The following is an 18961-nucleotide window of genomic DNA, read 5'->3' on the forward strand; positions in this document are numbered from 1 at the left end:
GCTAAAAAAAAAAAAAAAAAAAACAAAATCACAGGAGGCTTTTTTGTGTGTGAATATAGACAAGATTATTCTAAAGTCTACATGGAAAGGCAAAGTAGAATAGCTAAAACAATTCTGAAAATGAAGAATAAAGTGGGAGGAATCCATCTGTTTCGTGATAAGTCTTACTATACAGTGATCAAGACAATGTGGTATTGGTAGAGAGAAAAACACACAGATAATAGAACGTAATGAAGAATCAGAAATACACCCAGAAAAGTACACCCAAGCGATGTTTCACAAAGGTACAGAAGCCTTCAATGGGAGGAGAACAGTGGTGCAGGAACAACTGGGCATCCATAAGCAAACCTCACACCATCTACAAAAGTTAATTCAAATGGATCACAGATACAAATGCAAAACATACCTACGAAATGTCTAGAAGAAAACACAGGAGAAAAATCTTTGCAACCTAGGGCTAGGTGAAGAGCTTTACACACGACACCAGAGGCATGATCCACAAAATGAGACACTGATGAATCAGACCACACCGAAATTTAAAACTTCTTCTCTATGAAATACCCTGTTAAGAGGATTAAAAGACAAAATATAGACTGGGTGAAATATTTAGAAACCACCTATCTAATAAAGGACTCTATCTAGCATATATAATATAAAGAACTCCCAACACTCAACAATAAAAATACAAACAATCCAGTTAGAAAATGGGCCAAAGACTTGAACAGACATTTCACTGAAGAGATACAGAAGACAAATAAGCACAAGAAAAGACATTTAAGCTCATTAGCATCAAGGAGACGCAAATTAGAATTGCAATGAGACATTATTATGTACCTTTCAGAATGGCTAAAATAAAAAATAGTGGATACCAAATGCTGCCAAGGACGTGAAAAAAACAGATCTCACACATTGCTGGTACAACTGTAAAATGGTGCAGCCACCGTGGAGATAGTTTGGGGCAGTTTCTTATAAAAGTAAACATATACTTCCCATACCACCCAGTAATTGCACTCCTGGGCTTTCATCCCAGAGAAATGCAATTTTATGTCCACACAAAAACTTGTACATCAATATTCACAGTAGCTTTATTTGTAATCGCCAAGAACTACAAACAGCTCAAATGTCCCTCAACAGGTGAATGGTACTGTTGACCTTAAAAATAAAATAGTAATTGGGACTTCCCTGGTGGTCCAGTGGTTAAGACTCCACGCTCCCAATGCAGGGGGCCTGGGTTCGATCCCTGGTCAGGGAACTAGATCCCGCGTGCCACAACTAAAAGATCCCAAGTGCCGCAACTAAAAGATGCCGAGTACCGCAACTAAGACCTGGTGCAGCCAAAAAAATAAATATTCAAAATAAATAAATAAAAACAGTAATTTTACCAGCAAAATGGGTTTATTCAGAAATAGCAGAGAATTGCAATTTGGGACAAGCAAGCTAAGGCAAAAACCATAGGCAAGTCCCATATAAAGAAGAGGAACATTATTTTATAGAGAAAAAGGAGGAAGCTGGGAGGGGTTATTTTGAACACAAGTCCACTGGAGAAAAGTGAGAGTTCAGGGTGGGGACGGTTTCTCACTGGCCGAGTTGCTGGGGCAGATGACTTCTTGTGGGAGATGCAAGGCACAGTTTTTCCTGTTGGGGCCTATAACTGATGCTTCTTTCCTGTTGCTGGTTCTTATTGGCATCTGAAGTTGACAATTCTTCCCGTAATTGAGCTCCAGTGGTACTTCAGGTGGTACCGAACAAGAGCGCCCCCTTCTGACCTCCCCCTCCATTTTAGAGAGGTTTCCCTTTATTAATTTTCAAAATACAATGGAATATTATTCAGCAATAAAAAGGAAACTTTTGACACATGCAGCAACTTGGATGGAGCTTAAGGACACTACAGCGAGTGAAGAAAGCCAATCTTAAAAGGTTACATGCGGTATGATTCCACCTAAATAATGTCCTTGAAAGGCCACAGCTATGGCTATGAAGAAGGGGTTCGAGGTCGGCAGAGAGTGGCAGGGGACAGTGTGACTAGAGATGCAGCACCAGGCAGCTCCTTCAAGGCAGCTGGAACAGTTCTGTGTCCTGACCGTGGCGGTGGCTACACATGGGATCAACTGGAGAGAAGTCTGCACAGTGTGAACCTGGGCAACTGACGAGGGTCCAGCCCTGTGCTGGCATCAGCTGCCTGGGCTGACACTGCACCGGGGTAGGAGGTGTCGCCACTGACAAGCTGAGATGCTGGGGCTAGGGTTCAAGGGACTCTATGTACTATTTTTTGCAACTTCCTGTATGGGAAAAGTTTTCTAATCATAGAAATTTTGAACATACAAAAAGACAAAGGATACAATTCCTATAATCTCAAGACTGACCCAAAAATAATCACTTTAAACATTTTTGTATATCTATTGGGTTGGCTTTTTTCCATTACACCTTACGGCAAAAACCAAACGAACTTTTTGGCCAACAATATTTCTAATCACTTCTTCTAAGCATAGTTTTATGTTCTGGGTTTTTTTGGCGGGGGTGGGGGTTGAGATGATTATAACAATACATAAGCTTTTCCCAAGGTGATGAGAAGCTCTCTATGACCGTATTTCAGTGACTCCTTAATCATTCTCTTTTTTTAAAATTAATTAATTAATTAATTTTGGGGGCTGTGTTGGGTCTTCATTGCTGCACGTGGGCTTTAGTTGCGGCGAGCGGGGGCTACTCTTCATTGCGGTGCGTGGGCTTCTCATTGCGGTGTCTTCTCTTGTTGCGAAGCACGGGCTCTAGGCGTGCGGGCTTCAGTAGTTGTGGCACGTAGGCTCAGTAGTTGCGGATCACGGGCTCTAGAGCACAGGCTCAGTAGTTGTGGCGCATGAGTTTAGTTGCTCCGCGGCCTGTGGGATCAGGGCTCAAACCCATGTCCCTTGCACTGGCAGGCAGATTCTTAACCACTGCGCCACCAGGGAAGTCCCTTAATCATTCTCTCTTAATCCCTCTCCAGGCAAGCCATTTCAAGAGAGGTAACACGACAACATGGTTAAAGTTGCGGGCTGTAGCCATACGTCTGGGTCCTAGTCTCGGTCCCAGCACTTCCCAGGGTAACCCGAGCAGGCTACTCCTTCTGTGTGTCGGCTGCATCACTGAGAAGTCGGGGTGTTAACAGCGCGCTACCTCACTGGGGGAATGAGGGGTAAATGTGTAAGTACACGGAAAACACTTACACTCGTGCCTGGCCTGTGGCGAGCATTCAGTAAATGGGCCTCTATTCTGTTTTTTGATGTGGTAGCTTTATGACCCAACCCAACAGGTATTCTTGGAGCAGTCCTTCAGCTGTCCTCCCTGAAGGCTCTCTCATAAAGCACAAGCTACGTCTCAGTCCATGGCGAGAAGGCTGTGCCCTGGGGCCACTCCCTGCAGGCAACTGCACGGCCACTGTGGCCAAAGCCCCCACCCCCCACCCCCCGACATCCTGGCCCCGACAAACGACTCCACACCCTCGTCTCCCCAGCAATACATCATGTGCACTCGCAGAAAAGGCTGACCCCTCCGTGGAGCCAGCTCAGCTCAGGAAAAAATCATCCCAGAAGGATGAAAACTTGGAGAGAAGTCAGAGGAAGGACTAGCAGCAATTAACAAGTGACCCGCACGGCTTCCGTAACTAGTCACTGTGAAAGATGACAGGACTCTCATCCAGTATGTGCAAAGGCTCTTACCTACTTCAGTGGACACGAGGAGGATCGTGGATTTGAACAGAGAGCCTGACAGTATGAAATGCTGTTGCTTAGAACTTAAAACCAGTTCCAATAAAGGAAATCTCTGAATAAGACTAAAGGTACAAAAAGCAAAAAATTCAAGAAGACACCCGAATGCGCCACCAACTCCTATTATTGTGCAGGAACACAAATGCCTTACCTTTTCTCTGATCACAACTGGTTTTAGAGGCCCAGCTCAATCGCAGGCTCTGGTAATTCGTATCTTCATCACAAACCAGAGTTCTAGTCAAACAGAAATCTATAACTGTCATTTAAAAAAGAGAATGTAAACACCAGGCTAGCAAAAAATAATTGTGTAACAATCACAGTGCATAGCGATAAGACAATTTATGAAACACACAGCCTTTAGAATTAGTGTACACACAGAAGCCTCTGGAAATGCACCGGCCATTCCTGACTGCCCAGGATGGGGAGGCCGGGGTCCCATTCTTTCTTCTTAAGTCCTGGGAGTCTGGGCAGAAAGAACATATGCCCTGTAAGAGCCCACACGTCATAATACGAGCCTACGCGGGCTGCAGCGACAGGCCGGCCTCACAGGGCTGCGCAGAAGCACAGGTGAAGTGGGGGACTGCCAGGTCCCAATCCCGTGTGCGTGCTGGCGGGGGGGGGGGGGGGGGGGGGGACAGCCGGTCTCAGCATCTCTGTGCTGCAGTGTCCCGCTCCCAGCCCCTGGGAGGAGAGCAGGCAGCTGGTGGGGCGGTGCTGGCTCCTGTCCCCGCCCGCCCCGGCCTCGGCCTGCTCCTCAGCGCCGCTTCCCTCTTCAGCAACCTCCTGCTCACTGACTGCGCCGGCACCACCAGCCCTCCTTGCTGGCTCGCCAGGGCTCTTGAACACTCCTCCCGCCATAGCGTTTGGGGATCTCCATTCCCATAAAAACGGTGCTGGCAGCGCCGAGGCCCTCGGTTTCGAGACCCCATCTCCCACCTGTCTCAGCATCTCTTTCCCACCGCCCTACCTGACCCCCACTCAATCTCAATCGCAAGCATCTTTCCCTGGCACCAGACCGCTTTCCTCCCCTCCCACCCCCCCCCCCACTCCCCGTCCTGTAACCCTACCCTTAATCCCTACAAACAGACCTGCCATCTGTGCACGTCAGGGCTGCTGCTAACTGTCCCCACCCCTCCGCCTAATGACCTTCCTTCCCTCCTGACCAAGCCACGGGCTCCCAGCCCCCACTGTGACCGCTCCACACATCTGCCTTGACCCCTGGCCTCCTGTCACCCTGCTCTGCTCAGCTGACTCGACCCCAGGCCTGCTGATCACAGCTCTCCACCTACACCGCGCAGCCCAAGTGGCGGGAGAGGGAAGAAGAGAAAAAGCGGGCTGTAGGCTGACGGCGCCCTTTAAGCTCGCGGTCGCCAGCGGCCCTCGGGACTCAGGCTGCCCCGTCCATCCAACCTCCTCACACCTCCGGCACTTCCTGTCCTGCTCGCTTTCAGCTGAGGCCTGGCCTCTGGCTCACGGGGAACGCAGAGGCCATCAGAGGACCCTGCGCCCCCTCGGCAGCACCCCTCCGCCCACATCGGCCTCCTCCCCAGGATGGGAGCCAAGCCGCCCACCAGGTGCCTCGCCGCGCCCCCACGGCCGGCTCCCACGCGCCCTCTGCGCCTCCGGGCCCCGCGCCGCCTGGCACACACGTTCTCCCGGCCCGCCAGCGCTCCGGCCGCTGCCCCGGCTCTCCGCCCGCCCGTCACAGAAACCACCTCAGGAGCGCCGTCTGGCTTCACGACCCCCAGTGCCTCGGCGCCGACCCTCCGTGACCCCTCCAAGCCGGCCGCGCCTCCACAGGCTCCCCGCCTTGAACCGCCCGCTCGTGCTCCCTGGGCGGCGCGGAGCCCTGGCCCTAAGCTCCTCAAGGCCGCCACCGGGACATCCGCCGGCGTCTCAACAGCCCGGGCCAGTCTCCGCTGACTCCCGGGGGTGGGGCGCACGGCGGGGAGTCACCACGAGCCGTGAAACCGCTGCACCCGACCCCTCAGCAAGTCAAATCCCCGCAGGCTCCGCCCAGGAACGGCCGCCTCCGCCTCTGCCCCCCGGGCTCCCCTCCTAAGGCACCCGACACCCACCGGCCCTCTCCTCGGCCTCATCTCCGTCTCCCCCACCATGTCCCCCACAGGCTGTCGAGCGGACCTGACGTGCCCTCGTTCCTCCCTCACATGTCGCTGACGTCCCCGGCTCCCTCGGGAAAAGCTGGAGTCTCCGATGCCCTGGCGGCCTCCACGCCTGGTGCCCTGGTGCCCGTGACTCCCCTGACCTCGCCCCGTCCAGCTCGCCCGGCCTCCCGGCTGTCCCGCGCTCCTTCAGGGACTTGGCACCTCCCGTCCCTTCTACAGAAATGCCCTTCCCGCAGATGCCCCCACTGGCCGCTGCCCCCGCGGCTCCGGCTGCCCCTCCCTGACCCCTGCCCCGCTCCTCCACCTCTTCCTCTGGACATGCGGCAGTCTACCTGGCGGCACGTCGCTGTTTGTCTAACTGATCGCCTGCGTGTCAACACCCGCCCCCCACGTGTCAGGAGAACGGAGCCTCGCCTGTTTGTGCACTGTCCCCGCAGCACCTGGACGGCCGCTGGCCCAGACGGAGGGCTGCCGTGGCGCCGGCTGACCTGCCCCAGCCACACTGGCCACCTTGCTGCTCCTCGCAGCTGCTCCCCACGCTGTCCCACCTCTTTCCACTCTCACTCCTCACCCAAGTCACGCCTTCCTCAGCTATCACGTCCTCACAGAGGTGTTCCCACATCGCCCCATCTAAAAGGTCATTTACCCAATTAACTGTAACCCCTTTTTTTGATTTATTTCCCTACATAACATCTACATCGACCTGAAATTGCACCTATTTCTCCCCCTGCTAACTGCCTGGCTCTCCCACCAGAAGACAACACGCCTCACTCGCCCCGTACGCCTGCCCACCACCACCAACAGCGCCCGGCAAGCGTCAGGCTCCCGAACATGAATTAACGCAACCTCACAGCGTCATCAAGGACACACACGTGGGAGACCAGACTATGAGTGGCCTCACCCCGAGGTGACGTGGTGTCTTTCTCAACGACCTGCAGCAACGGGGCAGGCTCGGGCCCCTCCCTCCAGTCACTATGTCCAGCAGGGGCAGCCCCAAAGCTCTCCTACTGCCCACGGTGCCCCGGGGACGCCCCCGATCGCTTCCTGTGTGTGTTAGTAGCTGAGCCGCAGAGGCTGCCCGGCTGAACGGACACGTGAGCTCAGAGGAGGGCGGGGGAGAGAGAAGTATAGGAGGAACTTCGGAACCCACTTTCCTACATTCTCTCCTCCAGAACAGGGGAAGAGACGGGGAAGAACAACTCCTGAGGGACACACAGGCTACAAATACTATGGTTTACTTTGTGAGGAGAACAGCAGGATCTCACCATATTTGACGTCTGGAACCGTGACAGAACTCTCCGCAATGTTGGTAGACAGAATGACCTATCAAACATCAAAAAAAGAATCTGACATGCTCACTATATACAGGAAATCATTAGGCACTGGGCTCCAATTTTGAAATTAGCCATTTTTTCTATTTTATACAGAAGTCACAGTTAGTCAAGGGTCCTGGGGGCGGGGCACGAGGAGGAGTCAGTGCAGTGCGGGCTCAGCAGCCAAACCTGCTCTGAATCCCAGCTCTGCTCTACCCCAGCGTTGGACCCTGGACTACTTAACCTCAGTTTTCTCATCTATAAAATGGAGATAATAATATCTTCCCTATTACTTGAGTTAATAAACGTGAAATGCTTAGAACTGCTCCAGGCGTGAGCCAAGTGCTCATAAATATTAGCTATTACCTGTAGCACCAGCATCCAATCACTGGACACCTACTTCGTGTCAGGCACTGCAGCACTACCACAATTTAAGTACGGACATATATTATTATAATTAACCTTCCTAACAGCTCTGCAAGGTAAATGTTATCGACTCTACTTTCCAACAGTAAAATTAAGTCTGAGAAGCGATGTGCTCAGAGGCACACACCTACAGGGGACAGAGACCCATGTCACCTGTCCAACTCCCCACGCATACTCTTAACCCCTACACCTCAATGTTAAGGTACAGCCTTTTCCTGGTGGAATCATTCCAGGGGTCCAGTGGAAGCCGCTGATGTACAGGAAACCAGGCCCATGCAACACAGAAGGTTCATAAAAGCAGCAGGCAAGAAACAGGGCAAAGACTGCTCTCCCTGACCTCAGATACGATAGCTTCAGGGGGTCTTGGAATTACCCAGGGGCACAGAGCACAACCAGGCTAAAGTTCCCAGGAAGGTCTGCAGTACATAAGAGCCCTGAGTTGCCATGCAAGGTCTAGGCTGCCCCTAGAGATGCAGAACCTTCTCACTGGAATCAAGGGGGCTGGGCTGCATGTCTGGAGTCCCTGATGATCTCAAGCAGCACTAGAAGGGTTGTGATAAGACAATCCTATCATTCACACATAAAAAAGAAAATTAAAGAAATACTCTTAAACCAGGACTAAGAATGTGGGTTCTAACCAAAACCTCCAGCGCAGTGCCAGGGACAAGAGAACAGTCCCACAGTTAGAGAACTGCTGGGGGTAAGAGGCGCTGAAATCCACTAGAAACAAGGTCCTGAGGCAGAGGAAATAAAAAACCTTAGCAAACTGACTTATAAAATACAGACAAAATGAAATAACATACTTGGCTCATCAGGCAAGTGCTTGTTTAGGTGACTAACCACCAGCTACAGAACATATCGGACAAACAGCTGGAATGTCAGCACTTCTCATTAGCAGAGTCTCTAAGGAAAATGTACCTAAGTGCTCAGAACTGCTCTCCCAGCTGTCCTACCTTTCTGTACCCAGGCACTGGACTTAAAAACACGTTATTCTGTTCTTCCAAAGTCACACTTGAATGGAGTGGATAGACCTGTAACCTAAGAAAGAAGTAAATGAAATAAAATATCCATAAAGACAAGATATACACGAAAATGAATAACTACTCATTGAGATCATTAAAATTATTTAAGCTAGAAACAATACAATGCTTTACAAGTAAAAATACAACAGTATCATTTTAAACACACCTTTTATGAACCATGTTTGTGAGAAGTTCATGCATATAGTTTATTTCACCCAGACCTAGGGAAGAAAAAAAGTGGAGGGGGAAAAAAAGATTTATATTTATTTCTAGAAAACAACCTTTAAATTAAGATGACATCTTTTATAAATACGGCTCTACCAATTCATTTTATCTGACTTTTTTTATCCTCTTCACCTAAATATATCAGAATTACAAGTGAAAAATGCATAATGACACTGACTACCACTAACTCAAAAATATGAGGAAAACCATATTCTTTCTATGTTTTCCTTTCCACAGCAATGACTGCCTGTGAGTGCTGGCCATAGGAGATGAGTAATTTTACATTCCTCTCTTCCCCCCACTGGTTTTCCAAATGTCCTACTTTGATTATGCAAAATTTTACAACCAAAAAATAATATTTAAAAAGTCTTCGTCACAGAGATGTTTTAAATTTTTTTCATAAGGTTCATATTTGTAAATAAAGCATGATTGCAGATATAATTAGTTAAGATGAGGTCACAGTGGAGAAAAATAGGCCTTTATTCCAATAGGACTGGTGTCCTCATAAGAAGACACCCGCACAGAAAACGCCACGTGACGATCAAGGCAGAGATAGAAGTATCGCAGGCACAAGCCAAGGAGGGCCAAAGACTGACGGCCGAGGGAAGCTGGGAAGAGTCAAGGAAGGATTCTACCCAGAGCCTCAGAGGGAGCAGGGCCCTGCTGACACCTTGATTTTGAACTTCTAGTCTCCAGCAGAGTGAAAGAATAAACTTCTCTTGTTCTAAGCCTTCTGGTTTATAGCACTTTGTTACAGTAGCCCAAAAAAAACTAACACAGAACCATTCCCCAAAGATCAATTAATGAAATAAATGTACTGTCAAATGAACTCACATAAACACATAAAAGAAAAACAACAAAAACTGTAAAATATCATTTATACATATTTTATTCAGGCAATGTTTAGCAGTTAGACAGCATTTATTTCACATCAGCTGTTAAGATAGTGCTGCCCTGACTCTGCTTTGGTCATTTCTTCCTTGATACAATATTATGCACACAGCAATCACTGACAACTATCTATTGGGACAAATGCAACTCCATACCACTGTCAGCTAATGCTTGTTTTCTGGATATAACACTAATCCGTACCAACCTAAGCAAAGCATGACCAAAGTTCTAAACTCCCATGCTGCATTCCAAAGTAAAAGGTTACTTTATTCATGCTTTTTGTTCTCCACCACAATTAGCACAGATACTCATATGTTCTACATATTACCTTCCAACAGCAAAGAATACATGAATTATTGTCATAAGGTTTCGTAAAGCTATACCACTTGATTAAAAAATCAAAATCATCATTTTGAAAAAGTACAATTTAACAAAAATTAATCTTTAAGTATCTTAAGAGATTATTTTGTCAAATACTGAAGAAAAAGGAACTCAAGGGCTACCCTGATGATTTTCATGGTATTACAATAATGATATTGTTATTAAATAAGCTTTAAATACAGATCGATGACAATTACTTCGCATTTATAACCATATGTATGAAATAGCAAAATTAACATAGCCAATTTTTTCTGAAGGGGGTCAGACTGCCCTCAAAAAGTTAAACTGTTCATTATGAACGTTTTTAGCAACACAAAGGTTATAGTAAGAAGTCAAACCGAAAATCACATTTATTCACATTCCCAGAGTCTACAAAGAATAAACCCGACTACAAATACCATTTTTCACAATATGTGCGCGACACAAACTAGTCTCCATCCAGCGCAGATTCTAGATCAGGAAGAACGACACCCACCTGGCAAAAACACCAACACACTGCTCCGCTCTGACACAGATGGCGTGCCCGACCAGGCCTTGGTCCTGTTAAAATGTGAAGTGCACAAGTATTAATCAAGGCTAAGTAGCCACTGTTTTTCCAGAATCCTCATATTATGGCTTCTGACCCTGAAAGGTTCTTACATCTAGGTCATCGAGTATAATTTTCCTTCTTCTACATAAGAACACACAGAGGCCCCAGGACGTGAGACACTGTCCAAAGCCCCAGGATCACCCAAGGGACCCCAAGCCTCTTGACTACTTTCTCCCATAAAAACTCACTATCCGAAAAAGTCTTCTCTGAAATTCAGTTACTGCAATCCAGAACCTCAAAATACAAAACATTTAGAAAAACTACTACAAACAAAACTTCAACTCTAAGGAATCCAAACTAGTATTAGAAAGCATGTTTATAGACCAAGATCTCAAACTGTCCTCTCGCCTCCCTGCTGCTAGCAACATATTTAAGTTGTGCGAAGTCAGAACTTTCATTCCTCCACAAACCCCTGAGCCCCTCCCCTGTGCCAGGCCCCCCTCCATGCAGGCAGGCACAGCAGAAAGACAGACAAGCTCCCCACTCTTTGGAGCTTACATTCTAGCTAGAGAGACAGACAAGAAACAAGGAAATCAGCCCCTTCAGTTCGGCAGTAAGACCGTGACAAGAACAAACAGGTCAAAGAGCCACGGAGCTGCAGTTACTGGTTTACCCCCTCACCCCCTCCTCTGTCTTTGCGGTTACTGTTCCCAGGCACAGCAGGGATTGTTGTTTCTTGACTGTTCCAAGAAAAAAATAAAGATTAGAGTGGAAATCCATGAAATAGAAAAAGAAAAACAACAGAAAAACAAAAACCTAGCTCTTTGAAAAGATCAACAAATTGACAAATCTACCTAGTTTGACCAAAAGCAAAAAAGTGAGTCCATATACTACAATGAGAAATGAAAGAGAAGACATTACTACTAGTCCTAAAAAGACACAAACTACTGAAACTGACCCAAGAAAAAACAGACAATCTGAATAGATCTATAACAAACAACAAGATTGAATTAGTAATTTTAAAACTACCCATAAAGAAAGCCCAGACCCCAATGGCTTCACAGCTGAATTCCAAAAAACATTCAAAGAAGTAATACCAATTCTTCACAAACTCTTCCGAAAAAACAGAACATTTCCCAACTCATTTTATGAGGCCAGTATTACCCTGATACCAAAACCAGACAGACATAAGAAAACTACAGACCAATACCTTAAGAGTATGAATGTAAAAATCCTCAACAAAATACTAAGTAAACCAAATCCAGCAACATATAAAAAGTATACACCATGACCAAGGGGGATTTATCCGAGGGATGCAAAGTTGATTTAACATCTAAAAAATCAACAAAGACTAAAATCACATGATTATCTCAATAGACAAAAATCATCTAACAAAATCTAACACGCTTTCATTTAAAAAACACTCAGCAGGACTTCCCTGGTGGCACAGTGGTTAAGAATCCGCCTGCCAATGCAGGGGACATGGGTTTGAGCCCTGGTCCAGGAAGACCCCAGATGCTGCGGAGGAACTAAGCCCGTGTGCCACAACTACTGAGCCTGCACTCTAGAGCCCACGAGCCACAACTACTGAAGCCTGTGCACCCAGAGCCCACGCTCCACAACAAGAAAAGCTACCACAATGAGAAGCCCGCGCACTGCAACGAAGAACAGCCCCCACTCGCTGCAACTAGAGAGAGCCCATGCACAGTAACAAAGACCCAACGCAGCCAAAAATAAATAAAGTAATTAATTAATTTTAAAAAAAGAACACTCAAACTAGAAATAGAAGTGAACTTTCTCAACCTGATGAAGGTCATCTACAAAAAGCCCTCAGCAAACATGATAACCTAACAGAGAAAGATGGATGTTTTCCCCCTATGATCAGTAACAAGACAAGGGCATCCACACTTGACACTTCTTTTCAACAATGTACTGGAGGTTCTAGCCAGGGCAGTTAGGCAAGAAAAAGAAATACAAGGCATCCAGATTGGAAAAGAAGAAATAAAACTATCTTTATTCAGTAGACATGATCTTATATACAGAAACCCTAAGGAATCCTCCTAGAACTAATAAATGAGTTCAATGAAGTTGCAGAATATAAGATCAATAAACAAAAATCAATTGTTGGGGACCTTCAAGATGGCAGAGGAGTAAGACATGCAGATCACCTTCCTTCCACATCAAAAATACATCTACATGTGGAACACCTCTTACAGAATACCTACTGAACCCTGGCAGAAGACCTCAGACTTCCCAAAACGCAAGAAAATCCCCATGTACCTGGGTAGGGCAAAAGAAAAAAGAAAAAACAGAGACAGAAGAAACAATAGGGACAGGACCTGCACCTCTAGGAGGGAGCTGTGAAGGAGGAAAAGTTTCCACACGCTAGGAAGACGCCTCACTGGCGGAGACGGGGAGTGGCGGGGGGAAGCTTCGGAGCCACGGAGAAGAGCGCAGCAACAGGGTGCAGAGGGCAAAGCGGAGATCTCCCTGCACAGAGGATCCATGCCGACCAGCACTCAGCAGCCCAAGAGGCTTGTCTGCTCACCCGCCCAGGGGCAGATGGGGGCTGGGAGATGAGGCTCGAGCTTCGGAGGTCAGATCCCAGGGAGAGGACTGGGGTTGGCTGCGTGAACACAGCCTGAGAGGGCTAGTGTATCACAGCTAGCCAGGAGGGAGTCTGCGAAAAAGTCTGGACCTGCCTAAGAGGCAAGAGACCACTGTTTCGGGGTGCGCAAGAGAGGGGATTCCTTCCCTGTCTACCCACAGAAGGCAGAGCACCGCCTAAGCAAGCTCCAGAGATGGGCATGAGCCGCGGCTATCAGCTTGGACCCCAGAAACAGGCATGAAACGCTAACGCTGCTGCTGCTGCCACCAAAAACCAGTGTGAAAAGCGCAGGTCACTATCCACCCCCCAACCCCCTGCCCCGGGAGCCTGTGCAGCCTGCCACTGCCAGGGTGCCGTGACCCAGGGACAACTTCCCCGGCAGAACACACGGCGCCCCCAAGCTGTTGCCACATCACAGCAGCCTCTGCCGCTGCAGGCTCGCCCCGCATCACAATTATGACCACCTTACCCCTCCCTCCCCCCGGCCTGAGTGAGCAATAGTCCCCTAATCAGCCGCTGCTTTAACCCCCTCCTGTCTGGGCGGGGACAGATGCCTGAGGGCAACCTACATGCAGAGGAGGGGCCGAAACCAAAGCTGAACCCCAGGAGCTGTTCGAACTAAGAAGAGAAAGGGAAATCTCTCCCAGCAGCCTCAGGAGCAGTGGATTAAATCCCCACAATCAACTTGTTGTACCTGCATCTATGGAATACCTGAATAGACAATGAATCGTCCCAAAAATGAGGCAGTGGATTTGGGAGAAACTGCAGACTTGGGGTTTGCTCTCTGCGACTGATTTGTTTCTGATTTTTGTGTTGATCTTAGTTTAGTTTTCAGCACTTGTTATCACTGGTGGGTTTGTTTACTGGTTTGGTTGCTCTCTTTTTTTCTTTTTTTTTTTATTATTTTAATAATTTTTAAACTTTTTTTTCTTTCCTTTTCTCTCCCTTTTCATCTGAGCCATGTGGCTGACAGGGTCTTGGTACTCTGGCCTGATGTCAGGCCTGAGCCTCTGAGGTGGAAGAGCCGAGTTCAGGACACTGGACCACCAGACACCTCCCAGCCCCAGGTAATATCAATTGGCGAGGGCTCTCCCGGAGATCTCCATCTCAACGCTAAGACCCAGCTCCACCCAACAGCCAGCAAGCTCCAGTGCTGGATGCCCCATGCCAGTCAACTAGCAAGACAGGAACACAACCCCACCCATTAGCAGAGAGGCTGCCTGAAGTCATACTAAGTTCACAGACCCCCCCACAAAACACCACCGGATGCAGCGCTGCCCACGAGGAAGACAAGATCCAGTCTCATCCACCAGAACATAGGCGCTAGTCCCCTCCACCAGGAAGGCTACACAACCTACTGAACCAACCTCACCTACTGGGGGCAGTCACCAAAAACAATGGGAACTACGAACCTGCAGCCTGAAAAAAGAAGACCCCAAGCACAGCAAGTTAAACAAAATGGGAAGACAGAAAAATATTCAGCAGATGAAGGAGCAAGGTAAAAACCCACCTGACCAAACAAATGAAGAGGAAATAGGCAGTCTACCTGAAAAAGAATTCAGAGTAATGACAGTAAAGATGATCCAAAATCTTGAAAACAGGATGGAGAAAATACAAGAAACGTTTAGCAAGGACACAGAAGAACTAAAGAGCAAACAATGATGAACAACAAAATCAGTGAAATTAAAAATTCTCTAGAAAGAATCAATAGCAGAATAACTGAGGCAGAAGAATGGGTAAGTGACTTGGAAGATGAAACAGTGGAAATAACTACCGCAGAGCAGAATAAAGAAAAGAGAAGGAAAAGAACTGAGGACAGTCTGAGACCTGTGGGACAACATTAAACACAACAACATTCGAATTACAGGGGTCCCAGAAGAAGAAGACAAAAAGAAAGGGTCTATGAAAATATCTGAAAAGATTATAGTTGAAAACTTCCCTAACATAGGAAAGGGAAAAGTCAATCAAGTCCAGGAAGCACAGAGTCCCATACAGGATAAATCCAAGGAGAAACACAAGACATATTAATCAAACTATCAAAAATTAAATACAAAGAAAAAATATTAAAAGCAGCAAGGGAAAAGCAACAAATAACATACAAGGGAATCCCCATAAGGTTAACAGCTGATCTTTCAGCAGAAACTCTGCAAGCCAGAAGGGACTGGCAGGACATATTTAAAGTGATGAAAGGGAAAAACCTACAACCAAGATTACTTTACCCAGCAAGGATCTCATTCACATTCGATGGAGAAATTAAAACCTTTACAGACAAGCAAAAGTTAAGAGAATTCAGCACCACCAAACCAGCTTTCCAACAAATGCTAAAGGAACTTCTCTAGGCAGGAAACACAAGAGAAGGAAAAGACCTAAAACAACAAACCCAAAACAAGTAAGAAAATGGTAATAGGAACATACATATCGATAATTACCTTAAATGTAAATGGAGTAAATGCTCCAACCAAAAGACACAGACTGGCTGAATGGATACAAAAACAAGACCTGTACATATGCTGTCTACAAGAGACCCACATCAGACCTAGGGACACATACAGACTGCAAGTGAGGGGATGGAAAAAGATATTCCATGCAAATGGAAATCAAAAGAAAGCTGGAGTAGCAATTCTCATATCAGACAAAATAGACTTTATTTTTATTTTTTTATTTTTGTGGTACGCGGGCCTCTCACTGTTGTGGCCTCTCCCGTTGTGGAGCATAGGCTCCGGACGCGCAGGCTCAGCGGTCATGGCTCATGGACCTAGCCACTCCGCGGCATGTGGGATCCTCCCAGACCGGGGCACGAACCCATGTCCCCTGCATTGGCAGGCAGACTCTCAACCACTGCGCCACCAGGGATGACCCAGACAAAATAGACTTTAAAATAAAGACTATTACAAGAGACAAAGAAGGATACTACATAAGGATCAAGGGATCAATCCAAGAAGAAGATATAACAATTGTAAATATTTATGCACCCAACATAGGAGCATCTCAATACATAAGGCAAATGCTAAGAGTCATAAAAGGGGAAATCAACAATAACACCGTAACAGTATGGGACTTTAACACCCCTCTTTCACCAATGGACAGATCATACAAAATGAAAATGAATAAGGAAACACAAGCTTTAAATGACACATTAGACAAGATGGACTTAATTGATATTTATAGGACATTCCATCCCAAAACAACAGAATACACTTTCTTCTCAAGTGCTCATCGAACATTCTCCAGGATAGATCATATCTTGGGTCACAAATCAAGCCTTGGTAAATTTAAGAAAATGGAAATCATATCAAATATCTTTTCTGACCACAATGCTATGAGACTAGATATCAGTTACAGGAAAAAAAACTATAAAAAATACAAACACATGGAGGCTGAACAATACGTTACTAAATTACCAAGAGATCACTGAAGAAGTCAAAGAGGAAATCAAAAACTACCTAGAAACAAATGACAATGAAACCACAACAACCCAAAACCTATGGTACACAGCAAGAGCAGTTCTAAGAGGGAAGTTTATAGCAATACAATCCAACCTCAAGAAACAAGAAACATCTCAAATAAACAACCTCACCTTACACCTAAAGCAATTAGACAAACAAGAACAAAAAAAAACCCCAAGTCAGCAGAAGGAAAGAAATCATAAAGATCAGATCAGAAATAAATGAAAAAGAAATGAAGGAAACAATAGCAAAGATCAATAAAACTAAAAGCTGGTTCTTTGAGAAGATAAACAAAATTGATAAACCATTAGCCAGACTCATCAAGAAAAAAAAAGAGAAGACTCAAATCAATAGAATTAGAAATGAAAAAGGAGAAGTGACAAGTGACACTGCAGAAATACAAAGGATCATGATGAGAGATTACTACAAGCACCTATATGCCAATAAAATGGACAACCTAGAAGAAATGGACAAATTCTTAGAAAAGCACAAACTTCTGAGACTGAACCAGGAAGAAATAGAAAATATAAACAGACCAATCACAAGCACTGAAATTGAAACTGTGATTAAAAATTTTCCAACAAACAAAAGCCCAGGACCAGATGGCTTCACAGATGAATTCTATCAAACATTTAGAGAAGAGCTAACACCCATCCTTCTCAAACTCTTCCAAAATATAGCAGAGGGAGGAACACTCCCAAACTCATTCTATGAGGCCACCATCACCCTGATACCAAAACCAGACAAGGATGTCACAAAGAAAGAAAACTACAACCCAATATCACTGATGAACATAGATGCAAAAATCCTCAACAAAATACTAGCAAACAGAATCCAACAGCACATTAAAAGGATCATACACCATGATCAAGTGGGGTTTATCCCAGGAATGCAAGGAGTCTTCAATATACGCAAATCAATGAGATAAACCATATTAACAGATTGAAGGAGAAAAACCATATGATCATCTCAATAGATGCAGGAAAAACTTTTGACATAATTCAACATCCATTTATGATAAAAACCCTCCAGAAAGTAGGCATACAGGGAACTTACCTCAACATAATAAAGGCCATACATGACAAACCCACAGCCAACATCATTCTCAGTGGTGAAAAACTGAAACCATTTCCTCTAAGATCAGAACAAGACAGGGTGGCCCACTCTCACCACTATTTTTCAGAACAGTTTTGGAAGTTTTAGCCACGGCAGTCACAGAAGAAAAAAGAAATAAAAGGAATCCAAATCGGAAAAGAAGAGGTAAAACTGTCACTGTTTGCAGAAGACACGATACTATACATAGAGAATCCTAAAGATGCCACCAGAAAACTACTAGAGCTCATCAATGAATTTGTAGGATACAAAATTAAGGCACAGAAATCTCCTGCATTCCTATACACTAATGATGAAAAATCTGAAGGAGAAATTAAGGAAACACTCCCATTTACCACTGCAACAGAAAGAGTAAAATACCTAGGAATAAACCTACCTGAGGAAGGTAGAAAAGACCTGTAGGCAGAAAACTATAAGACACTGATGAAAGAAATGAAAGACAATACAAACAGATGGAGAGATATCCCATGTTCTTGGATTGGAAGAGTCAACACTGTGAAAATGACTCTACTACCCAAAGCAGTCTACAGATTCAGCAATCCCTATCAATCAACCAATGGTGTTTTTCACAGAACTAGAACCAAAAATTTCACAATTTGTATGGAAACACAAAAGACGCCGAAGAGCCAAAGCAATCTTGAGAAAGAAAAATGGAGCTGGAGGAATCAGATTCCCGGACTTCAGACTATACTACAAAGCTAGAGTAATCAAGACAGTATGGAACTGGTATGGAAAACAGAAATACAGATCAATGGAACAGGATAGAAAGTCCAGAGATAAACCCACACACATATGGTCACCTTATCTTTGATAAAGGAGCCAAGAATATACAATGGAGAAAAGACAGCCTCTTCAATAAATGGTGCTGGGAAAACTGGACAGATACATGTAAAAGAATGAAATCAGAACATTCCCTAACACCAGGGCTTCCCTGGTGGCACAGTGGTTGAGAGTCTGCCTGCCGATGCAGGGGACACAGGTTCGTGCCCCGGTCCGGGAAGATCCCACATGCTGCAGAGCAGCTGGGCCTGTGAGCCATGGCCGCTGAGCCTGCGTATCTGGAGCCTGTGCTCCACAACAGGAGGGGCCACAACAGTGAGAGGCCCGCGTACCGCAAAAAAAAAAAGAATAGGGAAAT

At 46.0% G+C, this 18961-nt stretch overlaps 1 protein-coding gene across 7 annotated transcripts in view; it reads right to left on the bottom strand.

The window, feature by feature from the left end:
* Positions 1-18961, bottom strand: part of TDRD9 (tudor domain containing 9) — a 114700-nt gene that overhangs the window by 41794 nt on the left and 53945 nt on the right. For all 7 annotated transcript variants that reach the window (XR_013825334.1, XR_013825335.1, XR_013825336.1 and 4 more), the window contains exons 9-13: positions 10603-10667; positions 8797-8851; positions 8562-8646; positions 7135-7192; positions 3895-3999 (exon numbers count right to left, since the gene is read on the bottom strand). Coding sequence is in view for 4 of the 7 variants with exons in the window: in XM_079908017.1 (XP_079764143.1) it covers positions 3895-3999; positions 7135-7192; positions 8562-8646; positions 8797-8851; positions 10603-10667 (368 nt within the window). In the remaining 3 variants the exon portion in view is untranslated. The remainder of the gene's footprint in view (positions 1-3894; positions 4000-7134; positions 7193-8561; positions 8647-8796; positions 8852-10602; positions 10668-18961) is intronic.

The sequence above is a fragment of the Stenella coeruleoalba genome (genome assembly GCF_951394435.1).
Source record: "Stenella coeruleoalba genome assembly, chromosome: 2".
NCBI lineage: Eukaryota > Metazoa > Chordata > Mammalia > Artiodactyla > Delphinidae > Stenella > Stenella coeruleoalba.